At 39.8% G+C, this 23,577-nt stretch overlaps 1 protein-coding gene across 6 annotated transcripts in view; it reads left to right on the top strand.

Annotated features, from left to right (window-relative positions):
• FARS2 (phenylalanyl-tRNA synthetase 2, mitochondrial) overlaps positions 1–23,577 on the top strand; it is a 244,977-nt gene that overhangs the window by 159,052 nt on the left and 62,348 nt on the right. For 4 of the 6 annotated variants that reach the window (XM_058178123.1, XM_058178119.1, XM_058178117.1 and 1 more), the window contains one exon: positions 14,934–15,085. The exons of the other annotated variants lie outside the window; for them this stretch is intronic. In XM_058178123.1, coding sequence (XP_058034106.1) covers positions 14,934–15,085 — 152 coding nt within the window. The remainder of the gene's footprint in view (positions 1–14,933; positions 15,086–23,577) is intronic. 6 annotated transcript variants of the gene reach the window in all.

Raw genomic sequence — 23,577 nt, 5'->3', positions numbered from 1 at the left:
GAAGCTTAACACCTTAAATGGTATTTATTAACTGAAATATCATCAAATCAAATATATAATGAGGTATATTATAATGACCTTTGTTTTCAGAAAGAAGCATGATGGAAGTTTTTCAATAAAGGGAAATATAGAAAAACTTAGTGCCATGCTCATATATCATTGTTACAGATGTTGTTAACACTATACTATGGCAGCATATGATGGTACAATGTTTCAATCAATTTCAGGATGAAAAACTCATCAATGAGGAGGAGGAGTATAATTTATTAACCTTGTATGATATCAGTTTCTCAAGGACTCTAGAAGGACCCGAGGAAGAAATCTCTGCCCCTCCCACTTTCCCTTTCCAACCCAGCCTTCCAAGGGGACCTTTGAGGAGAAATCTCTGCCCCTCCCACTTTCCCTTTCCAAGGCAGCCTTCCAAGAGGACCTCTCGAAAGAGCGAAAGCTTTCTCCTGGCCGTTTACCACCACCACACCCTCCACGCCGCCATGGCACGAGCTCAGATTGCCGGCTGGGGATGATGGGCGCTGCAGTGCGATCTCGGGAGAGACTAGGGGAAGAAAGAATGACTGTTTCCCACACCCTAGGATTGGGAAAACATTGACCCCCTTAGTTGCGGGAGAAGGGTTGCGCTTCAAAGCGGTCGCCTCCATCCATCAATCCATCCTTCCTTCCTTACTTCCATCCATCCATCCATCCTTTTTTTCCCAGCGGCGGTGCGTGTGTGTGACATGCAAGCAAGGCGTCTCACAGGCGTGTGTGTGTGTGTTTGTGGTGGGGTCTCGTCCCAGCCACCCACCCACTCGCTCCTTTCCCTCTTGGGCGTGGGCTGTTCCCGTTCGCCTGGCCTCCGTCCTCCGATCTCCTGCGCTGGGAGCGGCGGCGAGCCAGCGGCAACCGGGCACCGCGGACTTTGGCAAGGAGGAAGGTGGGAGGAAGCGGAGCTGCCGGCTGTGGGGGTTGAGGCGTGCAAGAGGAGTGGCGTGGAAAGGCCTTTTGTGTGTGTGTGCGTGTGTGCGCGCCTGTGTGCCCTAGGGAGAAGCGGAGCTGCCGGCTGTGTGGGGGTTGAGGCGTGCAGAGGAGCGGCGTGGAAAGGCCTTTTGTGTGTGTGTGCGTGTGTGTGCGCCTGTGTGCCTAGGGAGGAAGCGGAGCTGCCGGCTGTGTGGGGGTTGAGGCGTGCAAGAGGCGCGCCTCCTCCTCTTCCTCACGCTCGCTCCTCTTGCCGCCTCAACCCCACCATCCCCCACCCTCTCCAGCGTGAAGGTCACCTCCTCCCTCTTCCAGGCGGCGGCGGCGGCTCAGCGGGCGCCACAGCCGGCAGCTCGCTTCCTCCACTGGTCCCAGTCCAGCGAGCGGTGAAAGCGACATGCGGCGCGCTCGCTTTCACCGTTCGGCTGGATTGGGACCGGCTTAACAGGTCGCGGCGGGCGGGGAGCCGCCAGCCTTCTCGGCTGAGGAGGAGGTTTCCCGAGCGGTGGCGTCGGCCGAGAAGGCTGGCGGCTCCCGCCCGCCGCGTGGACCCATGCCAAGCGGTCCCAATCAGCGAATGGTGGCGGGCGGCGCTCGGCATGTCGCTTTCACCGTTCGGCTGGACTGGGACCAGTGGGAGGGAAGCGGAGCTGCCGGCTGTGGCGCTCGCCGGAGCCGCCGCCGCCGCCGCCGCCGCCGCCTGGAAGAGGGAGGAGGTGACCTTCACGCGCGGAGAGGGTGGGGGATGGTGGGGTTGAGGCGTGCAGAGGAGCGGCGTGGAGGAAGAGGAGGCGCTCCTCTTGCACGCCTCAACCCCCACAGCCGGCAGCTCCGCTTCCTCCCTAGGGCACACAGGCGCGCACACACGCACACACACACAAAAGGCCTTTCCACGCTCGCTCCTCTTGCACGCCTCAACCCCCACAGCCGGCAGCTCCGCTTCCCTTCCTAGGGCACACAGGCGCGCACACACACGCACACACACACAAAAAGGCCTTTCCACGCTCACTCCTCTTGCGCCTCAACCCCCACAGCCGGCAGCTCCGCTTCCCTCCCACCTTCCTCCTTGCCAAAGTCCGCGGTGCCCGAAGCCGTTCGCTGGCTCGCTCGCTCGCTCCCAGCGCAGGAGATCGGAGGACGGAGGCCAGGGCGAACGGGAACACTGCACCACCAAGGCTTCCCCGCGCCAATGCACAGCCCGCCAAGTTTGCGCCGTCCGCCCACCAGACACGGGAATGGGGGCCAGCCTGGGGGCGACAAATCCCGCGAGACCTCGGCGGGCCCGCTCCCCGTCCCTCCCATGGGAGTCCGTTCGGTACCCCCTCCTGTGCGGGGTTCCCGAAGACGTAGACTCGAGTATAAGCCGAGGGGACGTTTTTCAGCACAAAAAACGTGCTGAAAAACTCGGCTTATACTCGAGTATATACGGTAATTTTCTTATATCTCCTCTTCTTTTCTTCTTTTCTTTTCTTCTTAAAATATTCCTTTGTTCTTCAAACAACTGCTTCTTGTTTTGTCTATTTGAATACGGTATCAAAGTACTTTTTCTTTTCTCCAGCAGATGGCACTCTCCGTTTCTACTCGTTACAAAATAGTCTTTTAAATCCAATTGTTTATCAAAATATTCAGTAATTTTTCAAAACCTCTTATAATTTGTTGTCTTTCTTCCGAAAATCATTTATTCCCGTTTTAAAATATTTTGCTTTTCCCCAATTTTCCTAATTCAAGACTTCCTCTTAGAGTCTTTGTGTTACAGTCCACACTTTCTCTTTTTTCCGTGTTTGTGTTTTTTTCTCCCCAAATGCCAGATAGCTGCTAGTCCAAGTTCAGGGATTCTTTTAAGACTTCAATTCCCTTTTTTCTTAGTTTAATTGGCAGTTATCTCACCCAGTTCTGGCACTTCATCCAAACACCACTCCTGCTCAATTCTTCAGAGCCCGCTATTTTCCAGTCCGTTCCCACTGCGACATCAACCGGAAGTCTCCTATGAATTATTAAGATTCAGAGTACAAAAGTTGTGCTCAGTAGTCTACAAAAGAAAATATATATATTTTAATGAAAAATTCTACATCCTCATTCATCATATTGGTGTTACGTGTGAAGAGCCCACATCGTTTTTTCCTGAATGGTAAAATGGAAACAATTTTGCAGATCAACAGCATTAACCCAAGGGTCTTGAGATTGGTTATGAACTAAAGAAATTATAACAATGAATTCCCAAAGTTCTATCTTTCTATGCTTTTTATTATAATTTCCATTCTTTCCTCAATCTTTGCACTTTTGTGGTTGTAGTGTTTTGAATGTCGATGTGCTAGAGCACAGGTGTCAAACTCAATATCGTCACGTGACGTATCACAATGTTTTTTGCCTTTGCGGAGCTGGGGTGGGCGTAGCCTGCATGTGCTGCATCTGGCCCAAGGGCCACTAGTGTGACACCCCGGTTTTAGAGTAAAATAAACTCATCCATCTAGCGTGTGTGGTTCCTTCTCCTTGGTCTGTTCCAGAGACAGCAAGGAAAACTGTAGAAGCAAAAGTCATATACTCAGGATTTTACTTATGCTGTGCTTCAATACTCTGTTCAGTCATTTAATTACAGGTGTCTTGTTTACTTAAAATGGCTCTATACAAATACAAAGATTCCATTGACAATTAACTTGTTTGAATTAATGACATTTTAAATTATCATGGTACTTGCTCTCAGACCACAATAAATAGTATAGCATTAGAAAAGTTTATTTCATATCAAATCTTGTAATTAATGCAAATGGCTAATTCCTAAAATTTTAATACAAAGATAATTACTTTTATTATTGATATATACAATGCAGCAGACAGAATTTAAAATAAAAAATATCTGATATGCATATCTGATATGATGAGTACTTTCATTTAATGGTTACTTAACTTCCTAAATAGCTAGAGCCTTCACCATTACTCCTTGGTTAAATTTTCATTGTTGCACTTATTTCTTACAGATTGTTTTATATCATTCCATCTCCTGTTTCCATTGTTGTATTTACTGTTGTTAGTTCTTCCGATGCTTCAACACTGAGGCAGGTTAAATTTCAATAAATGCTTTCTTGTGTTTCCATATTAAGTTTTCCAGCTTTTCAGAATCCATTTGCCTATACGATTGAGCTTATTTTAACAATCTATCAGTCACTGAGATCACTCTGCATTTCCAGAAGAAATAATTGGATATAAATAGGAAATGCAGGAAGGTTGTTATAAGAACAGAATGAGGCAAAAGAGAAATCAAATGCGTAAAAGTCCAAGTAAAATGCCCAAAGCAGAATACATTATCACCATGTCAAATATTCTCTTTATGTGTACCTTGAAAGTAGCTAAACATTTTTCCCCCCTGAAAAATGCTCAACAGTCTTCAGGTTTTATTCAAAATGTGCTGCTGAAATGATCTCTGGTTCCCTGGCTGCTACTTTATCTTAGCATTGTTTTCCTTCTGCTCCACTTCTATGATCTAATTTACCAGGCTGCCACTGATTTTAATGTTATTGCCTATGATAATCCACACAAGTTTGTTTCCAAATACCTTGCTACAACCAAGACAAATAGAAGGGCCGCGGTGTGGCTCAGGCTGTAAGAAGCCTGTTATTAAACACAGCTGTCTGCAATTACTGCAGGTTCTAGTCCCACCAGGCCCAAGGTTGACTCAGCCTTCCATCCTTTATAAGGTAGGTAAAATGAGGACCCAGATTGTTGGGGGGGCAATAAGTTGACTTTGTATATAAATATACAAATAGAATGAGACTATTGCCTTACACAATGTAAGCCGCCCTGAGTCTTCGGAGAAGGGCGGGATATAAATGTAAAAAAAACAAAAAACACAACAACTGTGGTCCAAAATAATAAATCAAAGATGGGAAACCAATAGCTCCTGAACACTAGGTCTTGGAGTCCTCTCCAATTATACTCCCAAATCTTATTTCCATCCAATTTCGAGATAAGAAACATATGAAATAATTTTCAGTTTACTGTAAAATGATTTTCACCAAAAAAAATTACTCTATAAAAGAAAATCCTGGTCCAATATGCAAAACAGCTACAGTGATTTTATGTTATCCGCTCTTGTGATTCTGCCCCGTTCTAAAGTGATGACAAAATAACTTTTTTCCTGAACTAAGTACTGTGCAAAAGTTTTAGCAAGGATCTGGGAAGGAAAAACAAGTAGAAGAAAAATGAGACTTCCTCATTATCGTGCAAAATCTGAAACAATGTGCTTTAGTGCGTTATATAAACAAGCACATTATATAACTTGCGCTACTCCATGGCAGGATTTTTATTTCATAAATTGCAATTTTAAAAAAGGAGATTTTGTATGTTTTAATGTAATTTTAACTGATTTTCTCTCTCAGTGCAATAGTGGATCCCAAATCTTAACATTTTCTCCACTTGTGCTTGGTAGCAGTTGGTATCAGGTTCTTCTTGTGAAGTATTGTCTGTGGATTTTGCCAAACATGTTTTCTGATGTGATCAAATAATTCTATACAGTTTTTGCCTTGTTTGTCTAGAGCACAATGTTACAAAAGTCCTGGTCTTTGCCCAGGTAGTTCATGAGCAAACTTTTAGTCTTGTTCAGATGTTTTTTTCTGGACACCAAAGATTTCCTCCTGGCAGACCTCCGGTGTAGATCTCTTTTTTTTCCCCAGCTTCTTTCTAATGTGGCAAGATACTTGAAGGTCACATAGTTAATTTCAGGGATTCTTAGAAATTTCTTTCAGTATCTTACTTCATGCTGAACTTCCTGGAATGCCTTGCCTGGATAAATTGGCAGCTATTTGAAATCTTCTCTACTTGTTGACGATTTCAGGCTCATAGGCATCTATAATCTCCCCCCCCCCCCCCGAAGACCTTAGAGAACTTTTTCAGTTAAGGCACCTCACACTTCAAAAAGCAAATCAAATTAAATGTCTAAATAAGATAGGTTCTTCCTAGATCCTCTCAATGCTCTAATCATTTGTACTAGCTCTGTTGCATCTGATACTAATTGTAGGTATTTGAGATAGTGATCGATATAGTGCTGTACTTACGTTTTCACACGCAAAATTTGCATTTATGTTTATTTAAGCTGCACAATGTGTGACAAAACATAAACAGTGTGTGATATTTGTTATATTACATTCCCTTTATCTGTCAACATTATTGAAATGGAGATCAAATATCTGCATGTTGAAATACGATGAAAGAGTAAAATAAAATCAGTAGGGTGTATTTACTCTTCTACGCGACTATATTTTAAAGCTTAGCTTTTATTATGGGTGCAAAATGTAGCATCTATTTATCTGAGGCATTTTTTGTGCTATCCTGATGTGGTTTACAACACATATAAAATACATCAAGAATAAAATACAACAAAATAGTAAAAGAGAATAAAAACAAGGTTAAAAAGAGGACAAAAGCAGTCTAATAAAATTCAAAAATCACGGAATTGATGCCTAGGGAAAAATAAATGTAAAGACATTTTTAAAAAGCCTAGAATACATTAGTCTTAGAACTTCTGTAAAGTATATCGGAAGCTACTTCCTTGTATCTGTTTTGTTTTGTTTTATATTTTTCTTTTATTTTTGTCTGTTTATTGTACTTCTACCTTTTTTTAAAGATTTCTTTCTTCTTCGTTTATATGTTTTTTAAAAAAATATTTAATAAAAGTGTGTGTGTGTATAGCCTTAAACTGGTATACTAGAGGGAACTGTTCATTGTTTCCTGTGTCACAGCTAAGCAGAATTTTCCAGATTATGACACATATCATCCCTCTAAGGGGATGGGTATGAACATACAGAAATATTTCTAACTATTGAAATACATATCAATACATCAGTAACAAATACAGGCCATGTTATCTTGCAACAGACAAACATTAGCTTGCAACTAACAAAAGCAGGAAGAGAGAAAAATGCAGATAGCCATAAAACTAATTCTTAAAAATTCTTATAAGAAACAGCAGGAAACATTGTCCCAAACCACATTATTAGTTTGAACAGTAAAGAGAAGCTGTCTGTTTTATGTTATAAAAGCTGCAACGTAAGCAAGTGAGAGCATTGCATGTTTTGTTTTATTTATTGTGCATCTTCCCTTTGAAACATCATACTCCTCCCCCAAGGTGAGATACACACTGACCCTCCGGTCCTTTCCTAACACCTAGAGCAGTGATGGGTAACCTTTTTGCCATTGCATGCCAGGAAGTGGGGGCTGGTTGCGCGCATGTGTGCCCATACTCATAATTCTATGCGTGGTTTTTTCTCTCCCCAGGCTCCAGAGCCTTTCTAGGAGCTTGGGGAGGGTGAAAACGGCCTTCCCCTCCCCTCTGGAGGCCAGAAACAACCAGTTTGCCAACTTCCAGTCCCACCCAGAAGGCCCAAAAATCAGCTGGCCGGCACGTGCATGCGTGCCAGAGTTAAGCTTGCATGTCCACCGATATGGCTATGTGTGCCACCTGTAGCATAGATTTGCCATCATGGGCCTAGAGACCAGGCTCTGCCAGCAAACTGTGGGTGGTGAATGGGTTCAGTCTGGAGGTTCTTAGTAGATTGAGAGAAAATCTTACCTCCTCCTCTGTGATCTTCATGCTCTTCCCCCCCATCTTTTAATCTTTTAATGATAAATTTTAATATAACTATTATTATTGTTGTTATTACTGTTATATCTTTTAATGTTTCTGGTGTTAAGCTTTTGTAAGCTGCCCAGAATCACCTCTGAATGAGATTGGGTGGTACATAAATCCAATCCACAAATAAATCTCTCTTTAAATTCAATTTGAACACTCAAGGTGACTGAAGTAGTTCACCCAAGGCAAAGTGTGAACTTAATTCAATTGTGACACTTATAGAGATGCCAGATATATAATTGTCATTCATGTTACTTCACCTGTGAATTTTCAAATTTTCTCGTTAATGCACTCTTCCACCCCTTTCCCCAGCTGGATAAAGTTCTTGCTGAAAGACCAATTTTGGTCACATATAATAAATGTTATCTTCTTTCATCAAACATGTCCCAATCAAATTGACTAAATTTAATAGTAAAAACTATGCGAAGCAGCTAGAAATCTCAGTATGGTGCATATTGAGACTGGTTCTGCAAATATCTGAGAAAAGATGGACTACGGTAGGCTTTCCAGAGGCCTTTCTGTTCCTATTTTGAAAACATGGCTCACCGCCTGAAGCAGGAATCAGGTTTTCTATCTCTCTAGCAGTGGCAAATTATATTCTATAATTTGGTCCAGTTTTGTTCGGTTTTCTGAATTATTTTACTAAGGGGTTTCAAGCCCCTTTTCATTTCTTTTGTTGGAGAAGATAACAGTGGTTCCTGTTGAGGAATGAACTGAAGAATAGGGCCATTGTTTCAAGAAATGGAACTGCAGGTAAAATGGACAGCAAGGAACAATACACTTGGGCATTTTTAATAGCTGCCTTTAAAATTAATATTTTCAATTTTTTAACTTATCCATGCTTGGGAAAAAATTTTATTTATATTTTTTCAAAATTCTGAGCTAAAGCAACAATATTTCGAATACAGTGAGTACCGATTACTGATGGCCAAATTTATTTTTGCTCTAAGTCATGCAAGGGTGTTTCTTTTAAAAGCTGTAATTATATATTTTTTCCACTTATATGTTTTTACATTTTTAAAAATGTATTCTAGAATACATACTTAACATATAAAATATTTTTGTCTAGGTATATTTTAATGTATTAAAAATTCCAAGAATTTACTATATTTGTGAAAAAAAATGTGGCCTGCACATTAATTTAACAAACATGGATTATTTAATTAAAATTCTCTAAGATTGTAATGTACTTTCTATGTGAGAAATGATTGCCTGTAATTTCAAAAATGGCACACATTTTGTATGGGAAGGATAGAATATATATGTTATTATCCCAATTAATAATTCACATCCACTGCTGCTGAGCTCCATTCAGTTGCAAACAGAATATTAACCCTTAGAATAATCTCCTAGGGAACAAAGATTCAGTGATACTGTAAAGGGTAGAATTGTCCCAAAATTAGGAACTATATAGACACTAGGACATTTTCTTCTCCTTTGACTCTTATTTCACTGCAGTTGCAACACAAAGTCCAGAGCAGCGAACCGAATTATGTCAGCTGGAGAAAACAAAATGTTTAAATACAACAGTTGCCTCAGTGACTGTGAAACGATTACATTAGCTCAGTAATTGGGGAATTGAGATGCTTTTACTGATGCAGTTTGTGTTTGCATGTTTGTTTTTGCAGTAATTTGTATGTAAGAAAATATATGTAAAATATATGCAAAATCACACATCATGTTTCTCCAGATAGATGGATAATTATAATTGGAAGGAAGAAGAAATATGTTTAACTCTATATGACCAGTGGGAGATTTCTGTTTAATCAAGCAAAATGACAATTAATTTTGTTCTGATACGATATAAATTTAAAACAGATTATTGTGTGTTGACATTTTTCAGTACATGGAAATTTTCTATGAATGTTGATTCAGCCTCTGTTTCCCTCTAGAAAATATTATGTTCAGTGCTTATTGATCTGTAAAAGGGAGGGGGGAAGGAAATTGCATAGGGCAATATCAAAAAGTGGATCCTAAGGTACTTCAAGGGGCAAGACAGGAATTCTTTGGTTCCTGGGAACATTTTGGTTCATAGTTTGCCTGTTACTAAGAAGTGCTATAATCACACTCTGTGGATTATGTATTTGTAATGAATTCTCCAATATTAATGAAGAGATTCTTGTCTATGGTATTATATTATATTTTCAGTGAGTAAACATTTTCTTCTTTTTTATGGCATGGCATGATTCATAACATTTTTGGAGGGGGTTCCTCTAAGACAATTTTGATCTATTGAGTTGGATCATCTGCTGTTTCATTAATGTCGCATTTTAATAGGAATCTAAATATGTATACTTTTAACATTATAGATCAGGGGTCCCCAACCTCCAGGCTGTGACCCATTACTGGGCTGTGGCCTATTTGGAATTGGGCTACACGAGTGGCTGGCTGGAGCATGTGCATATGCAGCTCAACTTGCACGAGCAGCAGGCTGGCGGCACTTGCAAGCATATGGGCCGGCCCGTCATTTGCATAAGTCGAGCTGTGTGCATGCACACTGTCTGGCCACTCATAAAAGGACTGTGTGCACGCACCTTCCCACCACTCACATGGCCCAGACCTCAACTGGGTTGCCAAGCAGCAAAGGTTGGGGACTGCTGTTCTAGATAATGGAACTTCTTACCTCAGAAGAAAGACCCAAGTAGGCCTTCATTTTGGCTGGTTTTCACTATTTGGTTAAGGTATCATTTTTTTACCAAACTTCAGCCTGATTTAACCTATCCCAGGTTTTTTTTTCCCAGAGCAAAATTTTTTTATTTTCCATAATAATTCCCACAATTTGACCAGTGTACAATACAATCACTTATCCAACGATCGATCCTATACTCAAATTATACTCCATCAGGGCTGCTGATGGAGCAGCCCTATCCCAGTTTTTTTTAATGGTACAGTTTAATTCCTTTCCTCAAATGTTACGTGGAGCAGGTAGGATGAATTTGAATAAATAGAACGTGTAATAAATTAATTTCCAGTATAAAACGTAACATTCTAGGACAGGGGTGTCAAACTTGATGTCATTGAAGGCTGCATCAGGGGGCTGTGATGGGTGTGGCCAGCTTGATGTTACTTGTGTCACCTATGGGGGACTGAGCATTCTGTTAGTGAAAATGGGCTCCCAAGCTCCATTTTTGGTTGCCATGGCCTCCTGCAACCCTCTGCCAGTGATAACAGGCTCCCGAGCTCTGTTTTTGGCTGCCATGGCCTCCTGCAACCCTCTGCCAGTAAAAATGGGCTCCCAAGCTCCATTTTCACTGGCAGAAGCACCATGGGCCAGTCCTTCACTGTTTCCTCTGGTATTTCGTTAAGAAATGTTTGATGGTTTTTATCGAGGCTTGAATTTTGCAAGCACTGTAGAGGCAATGAATTGTTTGACAAGTGTATTCGTGTAACAAGGTGGATAAGCATTTGTGATTCACAATTGGAATCACTGTGGGGTTGTTAATTTGAAATTCTCACAGTATTCCTGATCAGATATTCATTAAAGTGTTTGCATCACGTGCAGCCAGGTCTGTGTAAATCAGTTTAGTGTAAATTTACGCTTCTTACAAGTTTATTACTTTATCAGGTATTCGCTTAGGATTTCCGCTGTTCTGTCATAAAATATTTCCGAGGCATAAAATATATTCTCCTATTGAGTTAATGCATTATATTAATCAGGCAGTGCATCAGCTGCTGTGGCCAGAAAAGGGAACTAAGAAACATTGTTTACTGCCGAAGCAGCTGGGGATCACTTGATAGGGCACAGGACAAAAGAGGAAATATGTTAACATGAATGTAGGGTGAAGGTGGATCATTTGCAAGATGGAGTTGACAGGCAGACGAGCCCTTTTTTAATGTTTTTGATTTCTACTTCATGCTGTCCATCTTGGCTGGGACCTTTAGCTCGAGAGAAAAATTACAAATAAAAACTCTAAGCAGGGCCATATCCATGAAAGTTAAAGCCCTATTGTCTTCTGTCTTAGCACCAGGGGGTTGGTAATTCTTTGTTTACTCATAAATGTAAGCCAATACTGTTTTAACATGGTTTGTTTAATAACATATTAGTTTGTAGATAGGCCAGGGGTGTCAAATAGTGGCCCGCATCATGTGCAGGCCACGCCCACCCCAGCTATGCGTAGGGGGAAAAGTCACAAAACGTCACGTGACGGCAATGAGACGCCTTGAGTTTGACACCCGTGAGATAGACTAATCCCAATTTATTAAAACAACTATGGTTTGTTTTGCCACTGTCTATTACAGTATCCAGATGGATCTGAAGTTTCCCAGGAGTAAAAGGCTATTCTGCTCCTGTTTATGTGGGAGAGGGCTTTTGTTTAAACAGTATTAAACTGTTTATTGAAAAGCATGGGTTTTTTACTTGCATGTTTGTGAGGCACTGATGGAAGCTGTGTGTTCATGCAGGCTGTGAGATTTGTTTGCTTGCGCATTCCAGGGTCTTTCTTTTTTTAAAGAAAGTATACGAAATTTGTAATCCAACTTCAAACGGCATTAGATTTAGATTAGTTGTCCAGAAAGAAATCATAAATTGTTGCTCGACATGGGTTCAGATGTTTAAAAAAACTGTAATTGGGTTAAACAAAGCCTGGATTTATGTTACCTGCAACCCGGCCTTCTGTGCAGTACAGAGTCACTGAATTGGTAGAGGTTTGGAAGCTGGTATTTGAATTATTTTTAAAATGTCCAATTCCAGTTTTGTGAACATTGAACTCATGAATAATCTCAGTGAAAATAATCTATTATCTTGTGACCATTTTAGCACAATTGTATCAGCATGTATATGTGGGCGACCAGATTGCCCAAATCTAAACAATCTATTTCATATTCATTAATGTTTTCCCTTTAAAGATATTTTACATTCTGTTGTGTCTTGCCCGCCCTCAGAGCAGCCGGGGCCTTCTTACCTACTCCTGAACACGGAGGAATGTATGCCTCCCGGCCCCAGTCCTGGCTCCATGCCCAGACAAACTGCAGAAGAAGGAGCACCTCCCGGCCCCAGCCCTGACTCCATGCCCAGGCAAACGGAGCAGCTAGACCCCTCCCCCTCCTCCACAGCATGTGAGCCTGAGGAGGGTTTATTACCAACAGCTGATTGGAGTGACCCTCGCATCAGAAGATTGGATAGGCGGAGGCAACAGAAGGAAGGGAGGGGCAGGCCTTAATGAGTGCTGAGTCATGGAGCCACACCCCATGGCCTATATAAAGGATCTGCTTTCTGGCAGTCTCTGAGTCAGGCAAAGTCGAACTTATCTTGCTGAAGTCACTTACTGGTCTCCTGCCTGCTCTGAGGACTTTGCTAGGACTTTGGGCAGAGCTGCAGAGGCAAGCCTGATTCGGATTTCCCTGACCCGGCCGTCAGCGGAGGAGTGGGACACGACACATTCCCCCCTTTCCATGCTTCTTTTTCTGAACTTTTCTAATCTGAGAACTTTAGTGTGCTGTAAGGAGTATGAAAATTTAACAATGTTTCTCAATAAATCAGAATTTTAAAAAGCTCATCTGAGTAGACCCAACGTTTTCTGCCCTTTATTTGAATGGATTTTATGACTTAATGGAGTACCTTCCCTGTGTTTGGACTGCAAGAGGTAGCCTGATTTGTGATATTGTAATGTCATTATATTAACAATATAATTTAGGAATGGCAAAATCATACCAGGGGAAAATTGAAGAAAAATAAAACATATTTCCTTTCCCTTGTATGATGAGTGTTTATCAATATAGTATACTCTGTCATGGATATGCATGCCATGAAGCTCCTGTTGATGGTGATTTTATTCTGAGTATCTACAGGCAGTGTTTAAAACTGAATGATAACAATGAAAATGAAAAGCATAATACTGATCACTTCTTGAGTGGACTATTGCAAGGGGCTGCCCTTGAAGACCATCTGGGTGCTATAGTTGGCACAAAATGTAGGTTCTGACAAGTTCTGGAGAATTGGTAGCGGAAATTTTGAGCAGTTCGAAGAACTGGTAGCAGAAATTTTGAGTGGTTCAGAGAACTGGCAAATACCACTTCTGGCTGGCCCAAGAGTGGGGTGGGAATGGAGATTTTGCAATATCCTTCCACAGCCACAGAACCGCTAGTAAAAAATTTTGGATTTCACCATTGCTTGATGGTATGTCCCTTTGTCACTGCTGCTACGTGAGCTTCATTGGTTGCCAGTAGTCTTCCAGATGCAATTCAGGTTCAAGCTCTTCATGGCATAGGGTCTGTGTTTATAAGCAGGCTTTTTCTGTCATAATCCCCATCCGCTGGAGCAGCATCTTTTCAGAGTTTTCGACAGCACCCACTCTCCTAGGGTTCCAGAAAGCCCTTAATACTTTGCTCTGTTCCTAGACCTGAGGATAATGATGGTGCATGTGGTAGAATGTAGGCCAGAGTGGCAGGAGGGAGGGGCTCTTTCTCAGGGAGCAAAGAGACAAAGAAGCCTGGAATGTTTGATATGCAGAAAAAGGGAAAGTTGGAGTTTGCAGGATATCAATAGATATGCAGATAAGTGCTTTACTCTGGCAAGATTCCTGTCTATAGGCAAACAACAATAAAGAAACTACTGTGAAGAAACTCATGTTCTTGGTTCCTTAAGTCTGAAAGAGTGTGAGTTCTTGATTGACAGGGTTGAGTCCCTGTATGTATGTATGTATGTATATATGTATGTATGTATTTACTGATTGTACTGATCTGTTTCAGTTCAGGGTGATGATTTTTGTGGGTTTTAATTTCCCCCCCATGAATTTTATAAACTGCCTAGAGTCTTTTGAACTGTCTTTTGAAGTGGGTGGTCATATTATACTGAATAAATAAATTAAATTATTAATTAAATTAAATTACTCTTTCATGCCAAAATTATGTTCAGTTTCTGGTTTGAGATATTTTTCATTTTGTGCACACTTCAAAAGCTAAGTTTCTCTTCGAATTTCTTACTTAGTCTTACTAACATTAGGAGTAATGTCTTTATCTATGAATATTAAGCACATACAGACTGAAAAAATGGTTTTTGAACTTTAGCATGTAAAGAGCTAATCTGAAATGTGATAAAGCTAGGTGAAAATACTGTATATATACTTAAAGAATTATTTTATTTAAAGTTAAATTTAAAAGATTCTATTTTTAAGATGTAATATAATGTATAACATTTTAAAGATTCAACATATAATGTAACTTTATTGCTGCTTAGTCTATGTTGTAATTAATTTATAATGATTATATTGAAAAATAGGAAGCAATAGTTATAAATAAACACAATCTTAATGATATTTAGAGTAATCACTTTTTTATTATATTCTCACTATTTACTTCAGAATATTGGTTTACTTTTTTAAAAAATCTTTATATTTTTTAGCCTTTCAGTAAATATCCTCCTGTAATCAATGATATATCTTTTTGGCTGCCTTCTGAAAAGTACTGTGAAAACGACTTCTATGATTTAGTCCGATCTATTGGAGGAGACGTGGTGGAAGAAGTCAAGCTCATAGATGTATTCACACATCCAAAGTAAGTCTAATGTTTTCTATATCATGGTGAAGTATTTATAATCAGTGTTTACAATTATTTACAAATATTTTAAATAGAGATAAACATTTCATAATGTAAGAACAATATAATCAATATATATCGCCACTCACTTGTAAAATGACTCTGAATGTCTAAAAAGTTAAAAACATCAAAAATATATCCAGTATTGGGTGGGGGGGAGCTACAACCGTTTTCATGAAATCTATGAATCTCAATTCTGAAAATTTCCCAGTAGCTGAAAATGTTGCATCTTGAAATCTATACATTCTAGAGCAGCGGTTACCAACTGGTAGTCCGTGAGAAAATTTTGGTGGTCCGTGGAGAAATCTTTGTATTTTTGCCAGTGCACTCTGGTGGAGAAGCTGCTCCAGGATGACCAATAGGCCAGTCCTGTGAGTATGACTACTACAGCTCTGGAATTATGGGACCAGCCATGGCGGGGCTGGAAATCTCCGCCCTGGGGTAGTACGTGCACTGTGCAACTTTCTAGGTGATGCAATATGCAAAAAGGAGTGCAGCTCTCTCCATCCAGAATGAAATAATGATGCTGGTGGGGGAAGGGGCAGTGCAAGCGGGCCGAAGCAGCATTTGCAATGGCTGGAAGCTGTGGGAGCAAAGCCCTACTCGAACTTGCATGGCATCAGCATTCCGCCTCGGTATATTTGTGCCAGCTGGTAACGCAAAGTAGCCCTTGTCTCCTGCCGCTTGGGACTCGGAGCGGTAAATGGCGTCTTGTCCGGGGAGCAGCCAGATTTTGCTCTCCATTACGGACGCCAGATCGGCCCCCTGCAAGCTCTCGTCTCTCCAGGAGCACTTGCTGAAGTAGCATGGGAAACTTCAGCCGGCTCCTCGAGAGATGAGAGCTTGTAGTGGGCCAATCTGGCATCTGTAATGGAGAGCAAAATCTGGCTGTTCCCTGGACTAGTTGCCATTTACCTCTCCAAATCCCAAGTGGCAGGAGATGAGGGCTACTTTGTGCCACTGGCTGGCACAAATATACTGAGGCGGAATGCTGATGCCACGCAAGTTCAAGTCGTGCTTCACTCCTGCACTTCTTCCGGCCCTTGTCGGTGCTCCGGGCACCTCGGTCTCAGGGAGATGCTTGAGTTCCTCTCAGCCCCAAGGCTGGCCCATGATATGAGAGAGAATCAGAGAGCAAATGAAAGAGAGAGAGAATGAGAGAGAGAGAGAGAGAGAGAATCACAGAGAGAGAGAATCAGAATGAGAGAGAATGAGAGACAAAGAAAGAGAGAATGAAAGAGAATCATAGAGAGAATGAGAGAGAGAGACAGAATGAGAGGATCAGAGAGAGAGAGAATCAGAAAGAGAGAGAGAGAGGGAGAGAGTGGGGGAGAGAGAGAAAGAGAGGAGAGAGAGAAAGAGAAAGAATGGGGGGAGGGAGAGAGAATGAGAGAGAATGAGTGGGAGAGAGAGAGAGAAAGAGAGAATGAGAGAGAAAGAGTGGGGGAGAGAGAGAGAGAGAAAGGAGGGAGAGTGCCTGAAGGACCGCATCCCGTCACTGGGAGTCCAGGCACTTCAGCAAGTAGCACACTGGATTTGTATTAGTGGTCCGCGGGATTTAAAATTATGAACTTGGTCCCTGAGGTCCAAAAGGTTGGGGACCCCTGTTCTAGAGGATACCCAAATCAGGAAAGGTTGGACTAGAAGAACAAAGTGATGAGCCGTGGTGCGCAGTGGTTAGAATGCAATATTGCAGGCTAACTCTGCTGACTCTGCCCACTGTCAAAAGTTCAGCCAGCTCAAAGTTGACTCAGCCTTCCATTCTTCTGAGGTCGGTAAAATGAGGATCCAGATTGGGGCAATATGTGGACTCTGTAATTCACTTAGAGAGTGCTGTGAAGCAGTATATATAGTAAGTCTAAGTGCTATTGCTATTAGGCAAGATTAACACTTGTTTAGTAGAAAACACATTTGAGCTGATGAAGATATGGTAAAAGAAACCAGCTCAATTGCTTGTGGGCAAGCTCAGGTGAAGACATTATTAAGCAAAGATATTAAGATCAGAGACCAATGAGGAATCTGATGCAGGATCTGGTAAAACACTCCTATTCAAAATTACATCTCTGAAAGCAATTACGTCTCTGAAAGGAAATGTGTGAGTATGAATATTTGAATTAAAGGTCCACTATTAATGTTAACTGTATTAACTGCACCTTTAAATAATTTCTCATAGCAGTCTTTGGCATGTGGCAAACTGTTTTATGTACACTTCATATAGCTGAGATTATTCTTCACTGGCTTTCCAGAGACATTACAAATCAAAATGGGAGTACCCATAGAGATTTCAGAAAGAGGTGAAGAAAATTGTGTATCGGTTGTTTATCGTGAGTCAATGTGTGTATTAAAGGTTCAACTCACATAAGTGCCATTGAGAATGATTTGAAATGACTACCTCAGGGGGAATATAATTGAATTGGCCAAACTTCTAAATATATCCTAGATTCATTTTATCTGTCTTAAGTTAATAAAGATGGGGTATTTTTTAAGATAAGAAGCAATAACTTGCCCAATAATGTTTCTTTCATGTCTTATCAGAGAGTTTAATCTTAGAAGCAAACCACTAATGTACAATGAAACGTTTGGGGTCTTTTATGTTTGTTGAAAAGCTACTTTGGAAGGAGACAAATAATACAGGCAGGAATGGGGGGAAAAGGACTGTTTAAAGTTTATTTGCTTTTTAGTTTGCAGTATCCAGTGCAGCGTTCCCCAACCTTTCCATTTTTTGTAGACCAGTGGGGGAGGGAGAAGGAATGCTTACATGTGAGTTGTGGGTGAGTGTGCATGCGTATGCTTGGGCAAGGCACACACGTGTGTTCATTGACCGCTTCTGCGACCCAGTTCTCAACGGGCATATCTCCAAAGAAGAAGAGAGTGAAAAGAGAATCTAACAGGCATTAAAGTAATCAGTGTGGAATTTGTATTATTTGGATATGACATGGAGTTTTTTGAATCATGTGATTTACTAATATTTCTTTATCTACCTAATAATTTATATGAGGATTTGGGCACCTGCTGGAAAAAAAGTTGATTCTTGGCCTTTTATTCCCTCTTAGTTTAGAATAATTAAAATTAAATGATGTCATCTCCAATTCAAGATGAAAATTACTCTCTTCTTCATACTAGTGTTTGATTTGGTTGAGATGCAGATTTCCAGTCTGGCAAATTTTTGTTTCCATTTTTAAACTAAAACTCTATAGAAAACTCCTCTAAATGAATCAAGGGGCAGATGGATATTGAAACTATATTCTAGTCACTAGTGTATCTTTTTTTAACTCTTCAGAAGCCTATCACATTTAAAACAGTGTGACATGAATACTGACAATTTTAGAATGCCTGTTTCTCCTCTACTGTGTATCATCTATTTTAACTTCCGCAATGGAAATTAACATATATACTGGCCCAGAAATGATAGTGAAGGAGGATAAACTAAATCATTTGTTTCCACAAAAAAGCAGTTTAACTGTATTGGGCTTTTAATTAGGTAAGTTTGTGATGAGGAAAATGTTTGAAAAAGCAAATAGATAGGTGATAGCGCTGTTTTACTCTAGTTTCCACAGTAATTAGCTATTTATAGTAGCATTTTGTTAAATATCATAATTCCCAGGTTGATCCTTGCATCCAAGAATTTATATTCTGCAATTACCTTTACGGGAAGAAAGAAACAATGATAGGAATGTTGTCACAGAGATTTATGTACCTCTGGGAAAAGCTACATCCTTTTTTGTACATTTTGAATGATGTGTGTACAGGTAGTCCTCGACTTACAATAATTCGTTTAGTGACTGTTCAAAGTTTCAACGGCACTAAAAAAAGTGACTTGACCCTTTTCACGCTTATAACCGTTGCAGCATCCCATGCTCATGTGATCAAAATTCAGATGCTTGGCAACTGGTTCATATTTATAACAGTAGCAATGTCCCGGGGTCATGTGATCAACTTTTGCGGCTTTCTGACAAGCAAAGTTAATGGGGAATTCACTGAACAACCGGTTTACCAACTTAACAACTGCACCGATTCACTTAACAACTGTGCCAAGAAAAGTTGTAAAATGGGGCAAAACTCAACAAATGTCTCACTGAGCAACATAAATTTTGGACTCAGTTGTGGTTGAAAGTCGAGGACTATCTGTATTTTTCCAATGGCTTTTAGTAAAATTGGAGAAGTTGTCTTTATGCAGTCAGCCATAATAAACTGACTGGCCTATGGAGATGCTTTGTATTTTCTTAGCTTTCCTGCTCTTCTTTGCTACTTTTGCTTCTCAACTGTTGTTTCTCAAGTCAAGTGCAACTACCGTAAGTGGCAGGAGGCCAGTTCAAGGTATAGGACCACAAAAGAGAGTTGATGATCAAAGGAAGAGTTCAAGAGACTATTTTCCTTGATTCGTCATTTATACCTTTTATTTTATTTGTCTTAAAGCATCTATTTCACCCTTTCCATAGTGGTCCAAGTGCTTTTAAGGCCTAAAATATACCAATAGGGAAAAAAAATTGAGAAAAATGAATCACAAATTTTAAAGAGGGTAAGGTCTCTTAAGAGTGGCAGAGAAGAGATAATAAATTCTAAATCTGTGTAAACTCAGAAACCAATAAATTCCATAGAAGAGTATTTTTATTTTAATGGTGACGATGGTGGTGAGGATGATAATGCAAATGATCCAGTGTCCCCAAAATAATTCAAAAGCAAGCTTAAAATCTTTGTTGAGATAATGTGCTTTTGCTGTTAAAAATAACAAAAAAAACAAATTAGGGGTGGGGATTAAAAGAACTTTGAAGAATCAGTTATTTCTGATTTAGAAACAAATCCAAATAACGGTTAATCCGAAGTCATATTGTAAAAATAACATAATTATATCACATTTTCATTTAGGTGTAATTACCTTATGTGAATAGGGAACACAGTAGTTCAGTGGCTATAATGCTCAGCTTGTTGATCGAAAGGTCAGCAATTCAGCGGTTCAAAACCCTAGTGCTGCGTAACAGGGTGAGCTCCCGTTACTTGTCCCAGCTTCTGCCAACCTGGCAGTTCGAAAGCACGTAAAAAATGCAAGTAGAAAAATAGGGATCCCCTTTGGTGGGAAGGTAACAGTTTCCGTGCGCCTTTAGTCATGCCAGCCACATGACCACGGAGACGTCTTAAGACAGTGCTGGCTCTTCGGCTTTGAAACAGAGATGAGCACCGCCCCCTAGAGTTGGGAATGACTAGACATACGTGCGAGGGGAACCTTTACTTTTACCTTACCTTATATGATTCAATATAAATATATTGTACATAAGTATACTTACTTGTATATGAGTAATAAATGCCCCAAAGATTGAAAATGTTCATCTGTTTTGGCCAATTTAAAAATGCCTTTCCAACCATATGTTTAGGTAACTAACAGTTACAACTATTGAAATTATCTGATGGGTTAATGCTGTTTTTCAATATGTGCATGCATATAAAAATAATATTTAATTAATAAATTATAACTGACCCAGAAAGCCCCCTGAGAACCTAACATGGAAAGAATTCTATTAAACAATAAAATATTATTCCAGTATCTTAATGCTTGATAATTTAAACATTAACTTGGACATGTACCTAATCAACTGGAATATTAGATTTAGATAGTTGAAAGTTGCATATAAGATCATTTGTTTTAATAAAAATTAATTCACTATTAATCCATGAAGTAACTGAATATATGATCATTCATGATGGTTTACTTTACATTATAAGCACATGCATATTAAATATATGAATTTGAGAACCAATTACTTTTAAAAAGTGGAAGGTAGAAATTATGAGTATTAAGATTTGTTGCTTTAATAGATTTGTTGCTTTAATAGATCTAATTTTTGAATGGGCACAATAGTGAACCTTAAAAATCACTTTTGATAAATATTTTTTCTTAGAATGTTGCTCATTCATACAGGAACCTAGAAAGTTATTTTTATAAGTATTCTTAAGTGAATGCTGGGAAGTGAAACTATCCCTTTCAAACACTCAATTTGTGGCTAATGCTCAGTAGTATTTTATGAAGATGTAATTAACCTTTATAAGATTTAGTGTTTTACATTGTAAAATATTATCATCCAACCAAACCATCCGTCCTATCATTTAAGACTCGTAATAGATTCAGCCTCACATAAAAGTCTGTTAAAATGCTGGATATTATGCTTGTAATATTTCATATAATATTTCATGTTTCATGTTAATTTATCAATTAATGTATCAATTAGTATTTCATGTTCTGGACTCATTAGTTCACAAGAGATAATTGTTTAATCAGATAATGACAAAGCTTGTTTTTACTGACACTGATTTTCCTGACTCACTCCTGTGTCCCAAGGTAGAACTTGGATGTCTCTCTTAATAGGCTCCAAAACAGTGGGATTTCTTGCAGCTGCCTATAAAATGAAGCTTATGTTGAATAATCTCTAGACACTCAGGCAAATGATACTAGCATATACATTCTTTGTGTGTTGCATAAGGTGCTTGACATTGAAAGAAGTGATGGAAGAAAACTTGCATAGATTACAGTAAAAATATTCCAATATGTAAATCGGGGATTTATAATAGGACCAGAAACACATTCCTTACCTCTCAAAGCTACTTATGTACTTTTCAGAATTCCCCTTAAAATGGTAACTGATTTCAAATCCCTTCAGAAAAAAAATCTGTAATGTCTATTTATAAAGCATTTTAGTCTAATATTCTGGACCCGTGGTCATATTTGCATTAATGTTTTTAAACCCGTGCAATAGCCTTCCAGTTATCTACTATAAAATATAAATACTATTAGCCAGTAGGGAGGTGCAGGCAAATTAGATGGATGTACAAGAGTTTACAATCCCTACTCATTTCCCTTGCTTCAAAATGCTTTGTTTAGGGGACTGCTGCCTGCAAAAAGCACATAGTAAATCTCAACACTAATTCCTAAGCTAATTTTTGTGAAGTGCTTTGTAAATAGCCACAGTTCTCAGAGACCCTATGGCAGCTTTTCTCCTCAGATACTGTCCAGATGTTTTGTTCTACACTATTTACTCAGTGTCTGCTGGCTGAGAGGTTATGGAGACTGTCATTCAACTCATCTCAGGGCAACAACTGATTATATTTTTTAAAAAAAGAAAAAGAACAAGAATCTAAACTATTTGGAAAAAAGGTTCAGTACATGTTTATTCTATAAAATAAGGAAAATTACTGTATTTTTCGGAGTATAATACGTACTGGAGTATAAGACACACCTTAGTTTTTTGGGAGGAAAATAAGAAAATAGAATAGAATAGAATTTTTTATTGGCCAAGTGTGATTGGACACACAAGGAATTTGTCTTGGTGCATATGCTCTCAGTGTACATAAAAGACAAGATACCTTCATCAAGGTGCAACACTTACAACACTTAATGATAGTCATGGGGTCAAATTTAACACTTAATGATACAACATTTAATGATAGTCATAGGCTACAATTAGGCAATCAGGAAACAATATCAGTATAAATCGTAAGGATACAAGCAACAAAGTTACAGTCATAAGTGGAAGGAGATGGGTGATGGGAACGCTGAGAAGATTAATAGTAGTGCAGATTTAATAAATAGTTTGACAGTGTTGAAGGAATTATTTGTTTAGCAGAGTGATGGCATTCGGGAAGAAACTGTTCTTGGGTCTAATTTTTCTGGTAGCATTGTTTTGAAGGTAGAAGTTGATGTCAGTTTATGTCCAGGATGTGAGGGGCCTGTAAATATTTTCACAGCCCTCTTTTTGATTCATGCAGTATACAGGTTCTCAATGGAAGGCAGGTTGGTAGCCATTGTTTTTTCTGCAGTTCTAATTATCGATACTCTGAAGTCTGTCTTGTTGGGTTGCAGAATCAAACCAGACAGTTATAGAGGTGCAGATGACAGACTCAATAGTTCCTCTGTAGTTCATCAGCTCCTTGGGCAGTTTGAGCTTTCTGAGTTGGCACAGAAAGAACATTCTTTGTTGTCCTTTTTTGATGACATTTTTGATGTTAGCTATCCATTTTAGATCTTGTGATATGGTAGAACCTAGAAATTTGAAGGTTCCTACTGTTGATACTGTGTTGTCTAGTATTGTGAGAGGTGGAAGTATGGAAGGATTTCTCCTAAAGTCTACTACCATTTCTACGGTTTTGAGTGTGTTCAGTTCCAGATTGTTCCAGTCGCACCACGAGGCTAGTCGTCAACCTCCCATCTATATGCAGATTCATCATTGTCTTGAATGAGACCGATCACTATTGTGTCATCTGAGAACTTCAGTAGTTTAACAGATGGATTGCTAGAGATGCAGTCATTGGTATATAGAGAAAAGAGAAGTGGGGAGAGCACACAGCCTTGGGGGGGCCCTGTGCTAATTGTACAGGTATCGGATGTGATTCTGCTTAGCTTCACCTGCTGCTTCCTGTTTGTTAGTAAGCTTGTGACCCACTTACAAGTCTGCTCAGGTACC

The sequence above is a fragment of the Ahaetulla prasina genome, chromosome 3 (genome assembly GCF_028640845.1).
Source record: "Ahaetulla prasina isolate Xishuangbanna chromosome 3, ASM2864084v1, whole genome shotgun sequence".
NCBI lineage: Eukaryota > Metazoa > Chordata > Lepidosauria > Squamata > Colubridae > Ahaetulla > Ahaetulla prasina.
The sequence above is the reverse complement of the archived record's forward strand: the minus strand, read 5'-3'. Positions and strand labels throughout refer to the sequence as shown.